Source organism: Pelodiscus sinensis, chromosome 18 (assembly GCF_052426305.1).
Source record: "Pelodiscus sinensis isolate ZL-2025 chromosome 18, ASM5242630v1, whole genome shotgun sequence".
NCBI lineage: Eukaryota > Metazoa > Chordata > Testudines > Trionychidae > Pelodiscus > Pelodiscus sinensis.
The window spans coordinates 13,050,149-13,066,023 of record NC_143069.1 but is presented as its reverse complement, the minus strand read 5'-3'; the positions used below and the strand labels follow the sequence as shown (position 1 = coordinate 13,066,023).

Below are 15,875 nucleotides of genomic sequence, written 5' to 3'. Positions count from 1 at the left end.
CCCACACACCTACCCCCTTGGCACACTGCTGTGACTGCTGAGCAACCCTACCCGTGGCGTGCCAGAGTGCCCTCTGCCTATGGCTGGTGGAGGGCTGCTCCAGCCCCCACTGGTTAACCATAACCGGCTTACTGGTTAACCATTCACTTCCGAACTTGGTGTCCCCACTGCTAACATTAGGACAGTGGGCCCCAACACGGTGCCCGCATTTGTATGCGCCCGCCAAGTGCTCAGGGCTGGCATGGCCCCAGGCACGTGGCGCATGTGCGGTGCCGGAGCTGGCCCCGGGCGCATGGAGCACGGTGAGCACCGGCCCCGGGGGCGCCGCAGATTGGCTGCCCGCGCTATGGCCACGTGGCGCATGGGGGGAGCGCAGGCTCCGGGCGTGCGGCACTTGCACCATGCAGTTCTGTGCCAACAAGCTGGACAAGAAGGATTTCTTCGGGAAGTCCGACCCCTTCCTGGTGTTCTACCGGAGCAACGAGGACGGGACGTACGTGCAGCCCCGCTAGCTGGGCCTGCGGGGGGGGGCGGGGGGGCCCTCTCCTGGCTAGCTGGGCCTGCGGGGGAAGGGAAGGGGGGGGCCCCTCTCCTGGCTAGCTGGGCCTGCAGGGGAAGGGAAGGGGGGGGGGCCCTCTCCTGGCTAGCTGGGCCTGCGGGGGAAGGGAAGGGGGGGCCCCTCTCCTGGCTAGCTGGGCCTGCAGGGGAAGGGAAGGGGGGGCCCTCTCCTGGCTAGCTGGGCCTGCGGGGGAAGGGAAGGGGGGGCCCCTCTCCTGGCTAGCTGGGCCTGCAGGGGAAGGGAAGGGGGGGGCCCCTCTCCTGGCTAGCTGGGCCTGCAGGGGAAGGGAAGGGGGGGCCCCTCTCCTGGCGCGCGGTGCTTGGGGGGGGGAGAGTGCCAGCGCTAGTGCTGGCCCCGGGCGCGTGGCGCTTGCAGGGTGCGCCGGCCCCGGGCACGCGGTGCTTGGGGGGAGAGCGCCGGTCCCGGGCGCGCGGTGCTTGGGGGGAGAGCGCCGGCCCCGGGCACGCGGTGCTTGGGGGGAGAGCGCCGGTCCCGGGCGCGCGGCGCTTGGTGGGAGGCCTGGCCCTGGGAATGTGTCTATGGGGGGCCCCCACCCGGCAATGTGGCTATGGGGGGGTCCCCGCCCCCAGGTGCACAATGGGGTTCCCCGCGCCAGGGCGCCCTGTGGGCAAACGGCCACGCCCCTTGGCGCCGGGAAACCTCAAATGGTTGGGGACCACTGAATTAGGAGAAGCCGTTGGCTGCCTCCCCTGCCCCGCCCCATTCCTTCTTTTACATTCCCCTGCTCCCATGGGGGTCACGCTGCCCCCCTTTGAGAGCTGATGCTGAAAAGTGCTGGGAAAGCTCGGGGCGATTATCTGCCTGACCCCGGTGAATAGGAGCTGGCAAAGGCCCTGAAGTGTGACAGACCCTGGAGCTGTGACCGGCCCTTTCACCCAGCAGGATGTGCCGAATGCCCCAGAGGACCAAGGGATGGTGGGCGTGGCACTTCAAGCACACCTTGATTTTCTTCTGTCAGGGCTGGGGCATCGGACCGTCCAGGCTGGGTTCCTGTGATTTCCCGCGCGTGCTGGGCGGATGGTTTCCTGTCCAGTGCAGACCGCTGCTGGTGCGGGACCTCTGCATATAAATGCTGGGTAAGTCCTGGTGGGTTTTTAATGGGCAGTGTCATGTGGTTTGGTAACTCAGGGTGCCCCTGTATAAAACTATGGGACACCAACATCTTGAATACTGTGTACAGCTGTGGTCTCCTCACCTCAAAACAGATATTTTGGCCTTGGAAAGGGTTCAGAAAAGGGCAACTAACATGATTAGGGGTTTGAAACGGGTCCCATATGAAGAGAGGTTAAAGCGATGGGACTTTTCAGTTTAGAAAAGAGGAGATTGAGGGGGGATATGATAGAGGTCTATAAAAACATGAGTGGTGTGGAGAGGGTGAATCAAGAAAAGTGATTTATTAGTTCCCATAATAGAAGAACTAGAGGACACCAAATGAAGTTAATGGGTAGCAGGTTTAAAACTAATAAAAGAAAGTTCTTCTTCACACAGGGTGTAGTCAACCTGTGGAACTCCTTGCCAGAGGAGACTGTGAAGGCTAGGACTATAACAGGATTTAAAGAGAAGCTAGATAATTTCACGGAGGTTAGGTCCATAAAAGGCCATTAGCCAGGAGATAGAAATAGTGTCCCTGGCCTCTGTTTGTGGAAGGCTGGAGAAGGATGGCAGGAGACAAATCGCTTGATCATTGTCTTTGGTCAACCCTCTTTGGGGCACCTGGTGCTGGCCACTGTCAGCAGACAGGCTACCCAGTACTGCCGTTCTTATGTTAGGGTTCTTGGTTGGGGCACAGGGCAGAGCCCATCGGTTCAGAGCTGCTAAGAGCAGAGTTATTTGCACTTACGTCCCAGCCAGACTCCCTCGTATCCCCTAACACAGGGCTGGGGGGATCCTTTTTTGGGTCGGGGGCCACAGAGAAATCCGTCGGGCCTTGTAGGAGTTGGGCGGCAGGAGTGGAGCTTAGTGCCTACGGGGCCAAGGGAAACAGAGAGGGCACCATGTCCACAGGGCCGGGGTGCCATTTTCCCTAGGGCCTCCGGGGGGGTGGGGGGGGGAGTGTGTCTATGGTCTAGGAGCCAGGGCCCACCAAAGATGAATCCGACCCAGGCTCTGGTACATCTCTGCAGCGCTGCCGGCCGGTTCCCCCACCTCTTGGTCCTCAACCCAACTAGACCCGCTTCCCGACGGCTGGTTGCCCCCCGGCCAGCCCCGCTCCCTCCAGCCCCCTCCCAGCCAGCCCTGCTTCCCGGCGGCAGGTTCCCCCCCACCCCCTCTCCTCCAGCCAGTCCCGCCCCCCCCCCCCCCCCGGCCCCTGCTGTTCGGTATTTTTTTTAAACCATCTGGTAACCCTAGCAGGTGGGGGTGAAAAGGGCACAGAACTGCCCGCACAGGCGCGTCTGGGAATGAGATGCTGCTCTAACATCTCCGCCTCTGTTCACTTCCAGCCCCTGCCTCGTGGCGCTGGCCCCCCCGTGGCCTGGGAGGGCTCCCCAGGCGCACCATGGCCCGGCATAGCAAGCTGCAGAAGCACGTCCTGAGCCTATACAGGCAGTTCCTGCGCGCCGGCCGGGAGAAGCCGGGATTCCTGCCTCGCATCCAGGCCGAGTTCCGGAAGAACGCCAGCATCCCCCGGGCCGACGTGATGCACATCGAGTATCTGCTCCGCCGTGGCCAGAGGCAGCTGGCGCAGCTCCGAGACGCGAACACCAAACAGATGGGCACCTTTGTCCAAGCCAAACCGGAGGAGCAGTGACCCCTGCTGGTTGGCGCAAGCGTCTGTCTTGTACTGGGACGGTTGGGGGTGAATTCACAGATCAGCCTTCCTGGTTCTCACATCCCTGTGCACCCCTCGTGTCCAAACACAGGTGCCTGGCTTGGCATTTGCTGAGCTAAGGTGTCTTTATTGGCAGCCAAGCTTTTAAACAGTTCAGGTGTGGATGGGTGATCTGGAGGAGATGCTCTTGTTTCCAGGACCTGGTACACAATTCATTCTACCCCTGCTGGCTCCTCTCTTCGGGTATGTCTACACTACAGCGCTAGTTCGAACTAAGCTAATTCGAACTAACGCGTCTAGAACTAAAAACTAGTTTTGCTAATTCGAACTAGCAAGTCCACATTGAGTGGACTCTGAACAGGGCTTAAGGATGGCCGGAAGCAGTGCCAGCAGGGCATCAGAGGAGGACTTAGAGCGTGGAGATGCAGTCTCAGGCTAGCCGAGGGCTGCGCTTAAAGGGTCCCGACCCCCACCCCGGACAGACAGTTCTAAGGGGTGCCCCGCTTGAAAACCAGTCCTGGCTTGGAGTGCCCGGAGTACCCACACTGGGCACATCACACCACTCAGCCATCAGCCCGGCTGCACTTGCCGCAGGCTGCCATCTGGGGAGAGGGGGTAATCGGGGGACTGCAGGAGAGCTTCCACCCCCAGAAGCCTGCAGAGCCAGCCCAGTCCTCCCCATCGGGGGCTCGTACCCCATTCCTCCCTCACCTCCTTCCACTTACCCTTCCCTAGCCCCCCTTCTTCTTGATGTACAAAATAAAGATAACGTTTCTTCCAACATTGACTCTGTCTTTATTGAACAAAACTGGGGGAGACTGGGAAAAGGAGGTGGGAGAGGGGAAGATTAAGGCTGGGAGAGGGGAGGGCAACTAACATGATCAGGGGTTGGGAACAGGTCCCAGATGAAGAGAGGCTACAGAGACTGGGACTGTTCAGCTTAGAAAAGAGGAGACGGAGGGGGGACAGGATAGAGGTCTCTAAAAGCAGGGGTTGGGTGGAGAGGGTGCATTGAGAAAAGTTCTTCATGAGTTCCCATAAAGAAGGACTAGAGGACACCAAAGGAAAGGACTGGGTAGCAGGCTTGAAACTAGTAAGAGAAAGTTGTTCTTCTTGACAAAGCAAATAGTTAACCGGTAGAACTCCTTGCTACAGGAGGCTGTGAAGGCTACAACTAGAACAGAGTTGAAAGGGAAGTGAGATCAAGTCATGGAGGTTGGGTCCATGGAGTAGTCTTAGCCAGGGGGTAGGAGTGGTGTCCCTGCCCAAAGTTTGTGCAAGGCTGGAGAGGGATGGCACGAGACAAATGGCTTGGTCACTGTCTTTGGTCCATCCCCTCCACGGTCCCTAGGGTTGGCCGCTGTCGGCAGACAGGCTACTGGGCTAGATGGACCTTTGGTCTGACCCAGGACGGCCATTGTAAGCTCAGGGCTCAGGGTCGGGGGTCTCAGTGGACCCCCTTGATTTTCATGCAAACCTGCTCCTGGGTGGCCAGGCTGGCAGCTCTCCTGCCCTAGATGGCCACTTTCCTGTGCCTAGTGCGGAGATCGTGGACGAGGTCCACGATGTCCGCACTAGCCCAGGAATGTACCCGCCTCTTGCGGTCCCGGGCAAGCTTCCGGGAGCCGCCAGCCTGGTCCCGGGAAGAGGGGGTGGGCTGGGGGACATCGGGTGGGTGGCTCTGTGCCGTGCCAGGTGCAGGGTCTGCTGGCTGGGTGCTAGCAGGCTTGCACCTGGCACGGGCACCGTAGCCAGCCCGTGCCCCTTTAAGGGGTCCGGGGCCGGGAGGGGGGCATAGAGTTTCCCTGGTGTTGGCCAGAGTGGCCACCAGGGAAACCTGGGGAGGGCTAGCCTCCCACTCGTTCGAATTAAGGGGCTACACAGCCCTTAATTCGAACTAGTAAGTTCGAACTAGGCTTAAGCCTCGTAAAATGAGGTTTTCCTAGTTCGAACTAAGCGCTCCGCTAGTTCGATTCAAATTCGAACTAGCGGAGCGCTAGTGTAGCGGCTATGAATGTTAGTTCGAACTAACGTCCGTTAGTTCGAACTAACATTGTAGTGTAGACATACCCTTCCATCCTTAGCCAAAGAGGAACAAGCCAGTTAGCCCAGGGAAATAAAAGAAAGGGAGAGCGGTGACGGAAAACCCTGTGTCTGTCATTTTTTCAAATGATCTATCTTGCCTAAAAGCCTGTCAGGGATTGGGCTCTGTTGCAGGAGGTGCTGGCGAAACACTCCGTGGATTTGGGTGCTACAATTCCTGAGTGTCGTCCGCCTTCCTGCCCCCTCCCCCCACCGAAGCGCTTTGGAAGGCTCACAAAGGACAGAGACCTGCCTTTTGAAAATCCGACTCCCCACCGGTGTCTCAAGACAGGCGGCTCTCTCTCGCCAAAAACGGAGGCAGCAGCGTGGGATGACAGGCAGCCAGGTCGCAAGGGGAGGTGCTTTTTAGACCAGTTCCCTCCTGGCACTCCGTACTGCTGCCTCTGTATCAGAGGCAGCAGCACAAGCTGGCAGCAGCCCTTGCCTGGGGGCTGGGTCTGAGCTTCTGGACCTGGTGCAAACTGGAACTGAGCGAGGCTGCCTGCCTGCCTGGCTCCTAACACACTGTAAATGCAGAGCCGCAGAGGGGGTAGGTCCCGCACCCAGCGCGAGCCAGGACTGAGACAGCTGGCCCCTGGGGACTATCGAAAAGTCAAGTAACCGATAAGAAATCATGAGGTTAATTGACTACTCAGTGAATATCTAACGTCCCTAATCCCTTTTCATAGTTCCCCTCTGGACTCTCTCTCCTAAAGCATGGCCCTGAGATCTGGACACAGTGCTCCAGCTGAGGCCTCCTCCGTGCCAAATAGCTAGGAGAGTGACCTCCCATGTCTGCCGTACGTCTCCTACCACGCCCCAGGGCTATGCCCTCTTACTGAAGGGCTTTGTGTCTGAGATCGCTTCTCTCCTAGGCTACGTCTACACAACGAGTTTTTTTGGCAACAAATATGCTAACGAGGGACTCTATGACACGCAATGTCATTTGCATATTTTCTGCCGATCCGTTTTTGTGCTCGGGGTTTGTGCGCAAAACCAAGCCGTGTGGATGTTTACTTTTTGTGCAAAAAAACCCCTTTTCCCACAAGATCCCTATGCCTGCAAAAAGGCCGACCGATCTTGTGCAAAAAGGGGCTTTTGCCTAAAAAGAAAACATCCACATGGCTTGTTTTTGCGTGTTCTTGCGAAAAAACTTGTGGCGCGTCTACACTCTACGTGTGTTCTTGCAGAAGTAAATTTGCAGTAAAGCATCAGAGAACAGGGCTCCTTGCACAGGAGTTATTCCTCTCCCGACGATGACTAAGCCCCCTTTGTGCAAGAGCTGTTGTGCAAGAAGGCAGCGTGGACGGGCACCAGGGGCTTCTTGAGCAAGACACTTTTATGGCTAAAATGACCATCAGAGCTTTCTTGCACAAGAGAGCGTTCACACTGCCATGGACGCTCTTGTGCAAAAGCCCATGGCAGGGTGGAGGCACTTTTGCACGAGACCTTTTGCGCAAGAACTCCGGCGTGAAACAGCTCTCGTGCAAGAAGCCTGCAGTGTAGGGCAGGGAGCAGCCTATGAGGGAGGGGGAGGGACCCCTAGTAATGGCTCAAACTTCCCAGGGGGGTGGTCAGAGGCAGGACATTTGCCTGGCAGGGTGGGGGGGGGCGGTGACCTCACAGGGGCTTTGGGCAGCCCTCAGCATATAAGGCAAAGGGCAGGTGGGGAGGTGATGACCTCACAGAGGGACCCACATCTCAGGCTGATAAAAGCGGGGGGCGGGCCCAGGGGACTTTGGAGACCCCCGGTTGCTTTAGCTCTGGTGCGTCTCCTCCTCACGGTTCGTTCGCGTTCTGTGAGTTCCACATCCCGACACCTTTGTGACGAAGGTAAGAGCCCCCAGGGGTTGGATCCCGCCCGGGGCCGGCTGGGTTCCAGGCAGGCCCAGCCCTCGGTCAAGGGCCAGAAGGTGATTCCTCACCTGGGCTGCGTCCTTAGCGCCACTGGGGCTTTCTCCTGGTTGGTTTCCCTTTTCCTCCATCCCCCCACATTTCTGCTCTGTTCTTGCCTCCTCTGTGACCTTCCCTTGCTGCCTCCCCCAGCTTGGGACCCAACAGACTAGCTGAAGGACGGGGGGTGGTTTGCAGGAGCCGTGGGGTGGGGGATGCAGCCCCCATTGTGGGGACTGGGGAGGTGGGGCTGGAACAAGTCTATGCCGGTGTCTTTGGGGAGAACGCTCCACCCCCCACACCTTAGATTCTCCCCTGATTGGCCAAGAAGGGGCTGTTGATGGGCAGGAGACTCGTGGAATGAGGAGTAACGGTAGTTTGAACTAGGAAGCCTAGTTCGAACTACCTAGTTCGTGCCCCGTGTAGCCGCGCTGCACGGGGTTCGAACGAGCGGGGTTTTAAAAATGGCGGCTCCCCGCTTATGCAAATGAAGCCCGGGAAATTCAAATCCCGGGCTTCATTTGCAAGTGCGGTATGCCTACATTACCCTCCTAGTTCGAACTAGCGGGGTAGTGTAGACATACCCTCAGGTCCTTGCAGTGCCTGTGCAAGACCGAACCGATAAGCAAGGGGCCATTTGGCGGCTGGGGGCAGTCGCTCTGGGGAGCTGGAACCCCTGGATTTCGTTCATCAGGCTGCGCCCCAAGCTCCCCTTTGCTCCCCTCATTTGCAGCATGGCCAAACGTTTTCGGCTGTGGTTCAAGAAAGCCCTGAAGATGGCCCCAGGGCCGGTGGGGAGCAGCTTCTCCGTCCCCGCGGGCGGGGAAGCTGGATCCCACCAGCTCGGGGCGACTCGCCCACCGGCCAGGCCCCCCCGGACCTGGCTCCAGAGGCGGCTGGGCAGGCGGGACCCAGCCCAGCGGGGGAGCCGGGTAGGGTGGCTCCGGGGCCTCCTCTGTGGAGAGAAACACCTGCCCCGGGAGCCCAGCCCCCATTACCACCAGGGGGCATCGCCCTGCCCGGCCCCCGGAGACCTGCTAGTCTCCGGGAGCCCCCAGCCCGTCGCTCCCCGCACCAGCCCCTGCAGCTGTGGGTCCAGGTCCATCAGCAGCAGCGCCTGGGCCTCCAGCTGCAGCCGGGCCACCTCCTGCAGCCGCTCAGACCCAGGTGAGGGGCCGTGAACACGCTGGGCCCAGGGGCTCACCCAGTACCCGGGGGGCGGGGAGGGGCAGCCCCAGTGTCTGCCCCGCAGCCAGGGCAATGGATGGGGGGGGGGGCTGCTTGGCTCTCTTCTTCCTGGTGGGGGCTCTGCTGAGGGCGTTGGCAGATGTGAGGGTGGAAGGGGGGTGGGTCCCTGCGAGGGGCGTGTGGGGCCCAACCTGCCCTGGGTCCCTGACATGGGGGCGCATGACCCCTGCTGGCCGCTGGAGTCACCCTGTTCCCTTCCCTCCCGCACAGAGCCCCCCTGCGCCTCGGCGGAGCTCTGCCAGGAGCGGGTAGACTCCCGGGTGGAGGAAGGGGCCATCTACGACATCGAAGAGCAGCTCCACACCCGGGACACGGTAGGAACCTTCTCCACACGGGGGGGACCTGAGATTGTCCGGCCCCTTCCCAGCACGTTCCCCCCCCCTCCGGGAGGGGCTTGTCCCTGGGGATCCCCCTGGGGCCCCTTCTCCTGCATGACCTGGGCCCCCCAAGCTGGGGGCTCTTGTCATGCACCAGCTGGGCCCCCACAAGCCTGAGGCAGCAGTTGGGGGGGGAGTGTGGGTGCTTGGACAACCAGCAGCTCCCACCTCCACTCCTGGGAGACCTGAGCCCTGCAGCTGTCCGTGGGGGGCAGGCAGGCCCCAGGCTCACAGACTCTCTCTGGGGTGCAGAGCCCAGCCGCCCTGCAGCGGTTCCTCTTGGCCATCCCCCTCGCCTGCCTCGCCGCCCTCCAAAGGGGCGAGGACACCCTGGCGCCGCGCTGCTGCAAGGACACCATGATGGCCAGGATCGTTGTAAGCGAGTCGCGGCAGCCGGGAGGAGGGGAGGGGATACGAGGGGTGGACAGGGGTCTGCCTGGGCCATGGCGGCGGGTGGGGGTGCTGGAAACGGGATGGGTGGAGCCAGGAGGGCTGGAGGTGGACATGGGGAGGGTGGGTGGGGATGCTGGAGGAGGGAGGGACACAGAAATGGGGCAGGTCTGGTGTGCCGGACAGGAAGGGGGATTCGGGACAGGGAGGGGTCTCCCCGGGCCATGGGGGGCTGGAAGGGAGCCGAGCGGGCTGCTGGGGATGCGCCTGGGGAGCAGGGATGAGGAGGTTCAGAGGCTGGTCACCAGGGCAGGGAGGGGCAGGAGACGGCCTGGGGACAAGGATTGAGCTGGTCCCGGTTTGGGAGGGGGGTGCTGGGAGGGGCCCTGTGTCGGGCAGGGGGGCTACAGGGCAGCGGGAGGCAGTGGGGTTGGATCCTGCTGGGTGGGGGCGCTGGCCGTGTGAGCGTCTCTTGGGGGCCCAGCCTCACACGCCCCTTTGTCTCCTTGGGTCTCCCAGGAGATCATGGAGGACTCGCCCCCCCCACTGGTCTTGGCCGACTGCCTCAACGCCGCCTGCAGCCTCAGGTACCGACCCCCCCCCCGCCGACTCCCCCCAGAGCAGATCCCCTGGCCAGGGAGTGGGAAAGTCTCTGTCTCCTGCTGCTGAATTAACAGCCTCTGCCCCTCTCTCCTGCCAGCACCTTGCAGCCTCCCCTGCGGGCCCAGCTCCTGAGCCCCCTGCTGACGGCGGCCGTGGGACAGACAGTGTCTGGGGACTGGCAGCAGGAGCCCATCCACACTCAGGTACGTCCCTCTGGGCCCTGCTCCCGGGCTGGGCTGGAGCTCCAGAGAGGGGGGGGGGGGCAGAGGGAGGGAAGAAGCTGCAGGTTTGGATCCTTCCCTCCAGGGTTCCCGTTGCTCTCCCGGGGGGCCCGTCCCTTCCATGCCCAGCCTGGGCTCCTCCCTGCTCTGCGAGGCGGCTCAGACCCTGCTCAAGGCTGGACCCCGGAGCCAGCGGGTGGCCTGGATTCCCCAACCCCCCTCTGACCCAGGGCTCCCCCTTGTCTTGCAGCAGTTCATCCGGGCCCTTCCCTACGACCTCCAGGCCCTACTGGCGAGCCTCCTCGCCGAGTCCCCAGACACCGCCCGGCTGCAGCTCATAATGGAGGTGAGCCCCGTGGGGGGGACGGGGCCATTGTCCCTGCTTCCTCGGGGGGGGGCCGAGAGAGGAGCAGTGTCAGTGGCTGGGGGGGGGCACAGTCCGAGAGGAGCCCCAGGCTCTGCCCAGAACCGGCACCTCCCTACGGGTCCTGACCTGCCTCTTTCCCCCCCAGCACCTGAGCCCGTGGCTGGAGTCCCGCCTGCCCCAGGAGCGAGCCAGGGCCCTTGGCAGCACCACGGCCCTGCTGGGAGTCGCCACCACCCTCCCGGGGTTTGACGTAAGTGACCTCGGAGCCGGGGGGTCTGGGGCTGCAGGGCGCGGGGCTGGAAGCGTCCCCGGGAGGCAGAGGCAGGGCCGGGAATGGGCCGGGAATGGGCCGCGTTCTCCTTTCCCCGGGGAGGGGCGACCCTGGGCCCTTCAGGGGGGCTCTTGAGGGACTGGGCCTGGGGACTGGGGAGTGGCCGTCAGTGGATCCCCTTGTTCCACCCCCGGAGTGACCCTTCAGTCGGGGCCATTGCTCTGGGTTGTCTCCTTGCAAGGCCGGCCCCGCCCCGCCCCGGGAGGTGTCTCTGTCCGTCCCCCGAGCTCAGACCCGCCTCGGCGGCCGTTTGCATGGGACGTGCAGCCCCAGGATGCTGAGGGACCCCCCCTCTTCTCTCCCCTCAGAACTCCGCCGACTGGCCGAGGATGGGTCACCACGTGGCCCAGCTGGGCCTTTTTATTTCGGACCCATCCGAAGACGTCAGCCGGCTGGCCCGGGAGGGGGTGCACAGCCTGTATCAACTCCTCCTGCACCACAGGGGTAAGGAACCCAGCCGGGACCTGGGCCCCAGGGACACCCTGAGGGTGCCGGCGGCGGGGGGAGGGGACCCAGCCCTTTTCCCCCAGACTGGCCCAAGGGGGGATGCGTCCCTCTGTGTTCCCCTTCTGCCCCCTGTGCCCCTCCATTTGCCCAGGGATGCCTGCAGGGACCCGTGGGAGGGGAAGGGCTCAGACCTGCCAGCAGAATGACCCTGTTGTGTCTCTTGCAGGCCTCAACATCCATCAGGCAGAGGACCTGTGGTGCAGACACTACTACAAAGAAAGATGGGTCCTGGCTCACAGCAACAGCGTGAGGGTGGGAGAGGTAAGGACGCGCTGCCAGGGCAGGGCAGGGCTCGGGGGTGGGGCTGGCTGGGGCCCTCGTGGGGGTAGGAGGGTCTTGGGGGCAGGAGGAAGCTGTGACCTGGGGCAGGGGTTGGGGTGCCGGGTGAGGAGAGCGTCTGGGTGCAGGGTCTGGAAGGGAGTTTGGGGGAGGAGGAAGCTGTTTTAGCCCCAGGAGTTGGGGCCGGGCTCTGGGCCGTCAGCTGAAACCTCCTGTGCTCTTGATTTCAGGTCTTTGGGCAGCTCTTTACACCAGAGCAGGGGAATTGCTTTTTGGACAAGGCTCTGCTCGCTGCCCGCTCCCCCCTGCGGCGCCACAGCCAGGCCGGGCTGGTCCTGGCCCACGCCCTGCATGGGCAGGCCCATCAGCTCCTGGAATACATGGTGAGCAGCCGGAGCAGATCAGGAGAGTGGGGCAGGGCCAGGGTCTCCTTCCCATCCCCTCAGGGAGTCCCCCGCCCCTTTCCTCAGGCTGCCCCCACCCCACGTCCCTGCTGGCAGAATCCCTCCTGCCCCTGCGAGCGTCCCTGGGGGTGGGGGAGGCTCTGAACACAGAAACTGTCCTAGGAGGCGGGAGGGGGCCGAGGTGTCAGGAGCTCTGGGGAGGGGGGGTCAGGAGCTCACCCTGCGGGCCTGACGGGGGGTGACCAGAGAGCAGGGGGGAGGAGGGTGGAAATGCTGGGGGGGGGGCCAGTTCCCCTGAGTCCCCAGGGATGAATGTGACGGATTCTGCTTCCCTTGCAGCAGGAAGACACCCAGTGAGAGCAGCAAGAGCTGAGGAGCCAGCAGCTGCGTCCCCCTCCCCCCAACCCTCCCAATTGTATTGAATTGTATTTACATTCTCATTAAACAATGTTTCAAAAAACATTTGGATCAGGCTTGGTCAATAATTTGTAATGGGGGGGCCATTTTGGCAACTGATCAAGGGCCACATTTCTACCGAGGGCTTTGGGGTCTGGGACGGGGTGGTTGGGTGCAGAAGGGAGCTTAGGGGTGGAGCCTGGGTGCAGGGGGGGGGTATGATCTGGGGCGGTGGATAGGGGTGCAGGGTCCAGGAGGGGGTATGGGCGCAGGAGAGGACTCTGGCCTGGGGGAGGGGCTCTAGAGGGGTGCAGGGTCAGGGAGGGAGCTGTGACCTGGGTGAAGGGGGAGCAGAAGGTTTGGGGGAGGGGGTGCGGGTGCCAGAGAGGAGTCTGGCCTGGGGGAGGGGTGTCGGGGGGGTGCAGGGTCAGGGAGGGAGCTGTGACCTGGGTGAAGGGGGAGCAGAGGGTTTGGGGGAGGGGGTGCGGGTGCCAGAGAGGAGTCTGGCCTGGGGGAGGGATGTCGGGGGGTGCAGGGTCAGGGAGGGAGCTGTGACCTGGGTGAAGGGGGAGCAGAGGGTTTGGGGGAGGGGGTGCGGGTGCCAGAGAGGAGTCTGGCCTGGGGGACGTGTGTCGGGGGGGTGCAGGGTCAGGGAGGGAGCTGTGACCTGGGTGAAGGGGGAGCAGAGGGTTTGGGGGAGGGGGTGCGGGTGCCAGAGAGGAGTCTGGCCTGGGGAGGGGTGTCGGGGGGTGCAGGGTCAGGGAGGGAGCTGTGATCTGAGGGAATGGGGGACGCAGGTTCAGGTGGTCGCCTGGGACAGGCAGGCGGGGAGGGGACGTGGGCGCCAGGGGCAGGCTCTGGCTGCGGAGGTGCCTACCTAGGCAGCTGCGTATGGGGGAGCCCGACTGTCACCTGAGGGGATGGGGGAGCTCAATTTTCAACTGTGGGGAATGGAGGAAATACTGTGGAGTGGAGGGAGCGAGATGGGGGGGGGCTGAATTGTTCCTGGAGGGGAGATCTCCCTGGCTTGGGGGGGGGGGCGTTTCCAGCAAAGCCCTCACATAAGAGGGGGACAGACGGGGGGAGGGAGAGGACAGGGATGGGCAGGGCAGGTGGAAATGGGGAGGGGCAGGAGAAGGGAAGGGGGAGGAGATGGAGGAGAGCAGGGGATAGGAGTGGGGGCGGGGATGAGGAGCAGGACAGAGGCAGGGCAGTGGTGGTGATGGCTGAGCGATGAGAACAGCTCGCAGGGAGCTTAAAGCCAGCAGATGCTTTTCGGCAGAGTTGCCATTTGCCCTGGCGGCTTTGCCAGAATAGCTGTGCCAGCGGGGGGGGGGGGGGGCTTTTGCCACACACCCAAGCCAAGCCAGCTGTGGCGGCAAAGCCTTGTGATGTAACCTAAGCCCTTGGCAAGGTCGGGATCAACCTGCTCTGACAATTTCTCGGACCGGCGGGATGAGAAACAAGGATCGTGCAGGGAGATGGGGATGACTAGGAAGCGAATCCAGGTGTGGGGGGAATATCCTGGGTTGGAGGGTCAGTCGATACCCCCGCCTGCCACTGTCTGCCGGGGCTCTGCCCGCAAGATGGAACCAACAGCTGAGTTTGCTTTTCTGCCCCGTCGTGGGCACAAAAGGCCCAGAGCAGCCTCCTGCTATCTTGGAGGAAAGGGGCCAAAGTTCAGGAAGCAGGTGCCAGGCTGGGCTGGAATCCGCGAGCTCCGCTTTTGCTTTGCCCTTCCTGGAAGCTGGGCTGCAGGTGAGTGGCGGTTTCATCTCTGCTCTTGGGGTGTTTCTTGTGGGTTCCGAGTGTGGATCTGAGAGGGGCTGCGCAGGGGCAATGTCATGAACGTGCTGTAAGCGTTACAGCCCCTTCTGCGCAGGCTGGCTCCAGCCTCCCGTCTGTCTCCAAGCCCTGGGGGAGAGGCGGGAGGCCAGCAGCATGGCCTAGTGGAGGGGGCAGGGGGTTGGGTGTAAGAACTCCCGGGTTCTAATCTAATGCCACCTAGTGACTAAGGCACAGAGTTGTGTGTTAGACCCTTGCTCCGCAATTCTGCGCTCACTCTCGCGCTGGTGACCTTGGAGAGGCCTTTCAGGTCTCCCTTTCCCTGTCCATCAAAGGCAGGCAAGTGCGATGTAATGCCCTGGAGCAAGTGCTTTGGGACGTGTCGCACAAGTGTGCCTGGCTCACAAGCGTGTCAGCACAGGTGTGTAAAAGCGTGACGAAGGCTTTGAGATCGATGCCGAAGGCTTGTGAGGCTGTGGCTGGCCAAGTGACAGGGAAATGAAAGGTCGGAGTTTGGTCAGTTAGATTTTATGGCAATACACTGAGACGAAGCACTTTGGGCGTATATACGATAATGTCTTTCCAAGTGCGTTAGTTCAAGCCGTGTCCTAGGAGCCAAGAGGTGAGACAAACATGCTTGGTCCTGTCTCGGTGCAGGGGTGGACTAGATCAGTGCTTATCGACCAGTGGTACGAGTCCCCTTAAAGGTACTCAAGAGATGTCTGGGGGACACGTCAACACAACTGAAATTTGGAGAAAACTGAATTTTAGTTTTCAGTTTGACAGCGCTTTATTCTTTTTGTACCTTTTACACCCAAAAATGCCATCGCCCGCCCGGCTACGATGCAGTTGTTTAAACAAATGTGTTGCAACGGTAGAAAAAAATTGTGTGTGTCTGAAAACTGTAGGTACTGGGGGTACTTACACATTTTTTTTTAAAGGGGGTACATTATAAAAAAAGTTTGCGAAACACTGGACCTATCATGGTCCCTTCCACTCAGACTTTTCTATGATTCTGTGACAGGGCTGGGCGATAATTTTCAGAAGGGGGCCACTTAATGGATTTTGGTATGGGGTCATAGGCCGGCTCCACCCACAGAAGGGGCGGAGCCTGAGGCAGAAGGGGCGGTGTTGTGGACTAGCCCACCCTCAGAGTTCTCCGTGGCTGAGGCTTTCAATTAAAAGCACAGAAAAGAGCTCACAGATTTGCCACTACTGGCAGCTGTCCAGCGTTGCTACAGCTTTTTAAAGGGCTCATGGCTCCTGCCCCTGCTGTAACCATGAGCTGTGAATCATTTAAAATTGGATCCTGCTGCCTGAGTCACCACTTAGAATTCAGCGGCATAGGCAGCAGGATCTAAACAGAAAGCGGCCAGATCACCAGATCACAGTGTTTGGTAGGTTGCATCTTACCCAGCCCTGTTCTCTGAGCTGGTTTGGAAACCTCAGTGTCCTCCTTATGGTCTGACAGCTGCAGTTTTACTGCCTGTCTCTCCTGTCTCTCCTCTCATGGCCCAGCCTAGCCGCAGCTAATGGACTAACTCAGGTTAGCATCACCTGCCCTGTCTGGAAACCTCAGTGTCCTCCTTATGGTCTGACAGCTGCAGTTTTACTGCCTGTCTCTCCTGTCTCTCCTCTCATG

General features: G+C 61.2%; 1 protein-coding gene across 1 annotated transcript; it reads left to right on the top strand.

The window, feature by feature from the left end:
- The first annotated feature begins 401 nt into the window (after positions 1-401).
- LOC149523238 (uncharacterized) lies at positions 402-15,580 on the top strand. Its single transcript, XM_089770403.1, has 5 exons — positions 402-497; positions 9,860-9,927; positions 10,041-10,146; positions 10,415-10,510; positions 15,566-15,580. Exons 1-5 carry the CDS (start codon positions 402-404, stop codon positions 15,578-15,580), a joined length of 381 nt encoding a protein of 126 aa, XP_089626529.1.
- The last annotated feature ends 295 nt before the right edge of the window (positions 15,581-15,875 follow it).

Excerpts from the sequence above, each read along its gene's own strand:
- LOC149523238 (XM_089770403.1), top strand. The coding sequence starts at position 402 with ATGCAGTTCTGTGCCAACAAGCTGGACAAGAAGGATTTCTTCGGGAAG. Across the intron at positions 9,928-10,040 it reads AACGCCGCCTGCAGCCTCAG|CACCTTGCAGCCTCCCCTGC; the intron begins GTACCGACCCCC and ends CTCTCCTGCCAG. Across the intron at positions 10,147-10,414 it reads AGGAGCCCATCCACACTCAG|CAGTTCATCCGGGCCCTTCC; the intron begins GTACGTCCCTCT and ends CTTGTCTTGCAG.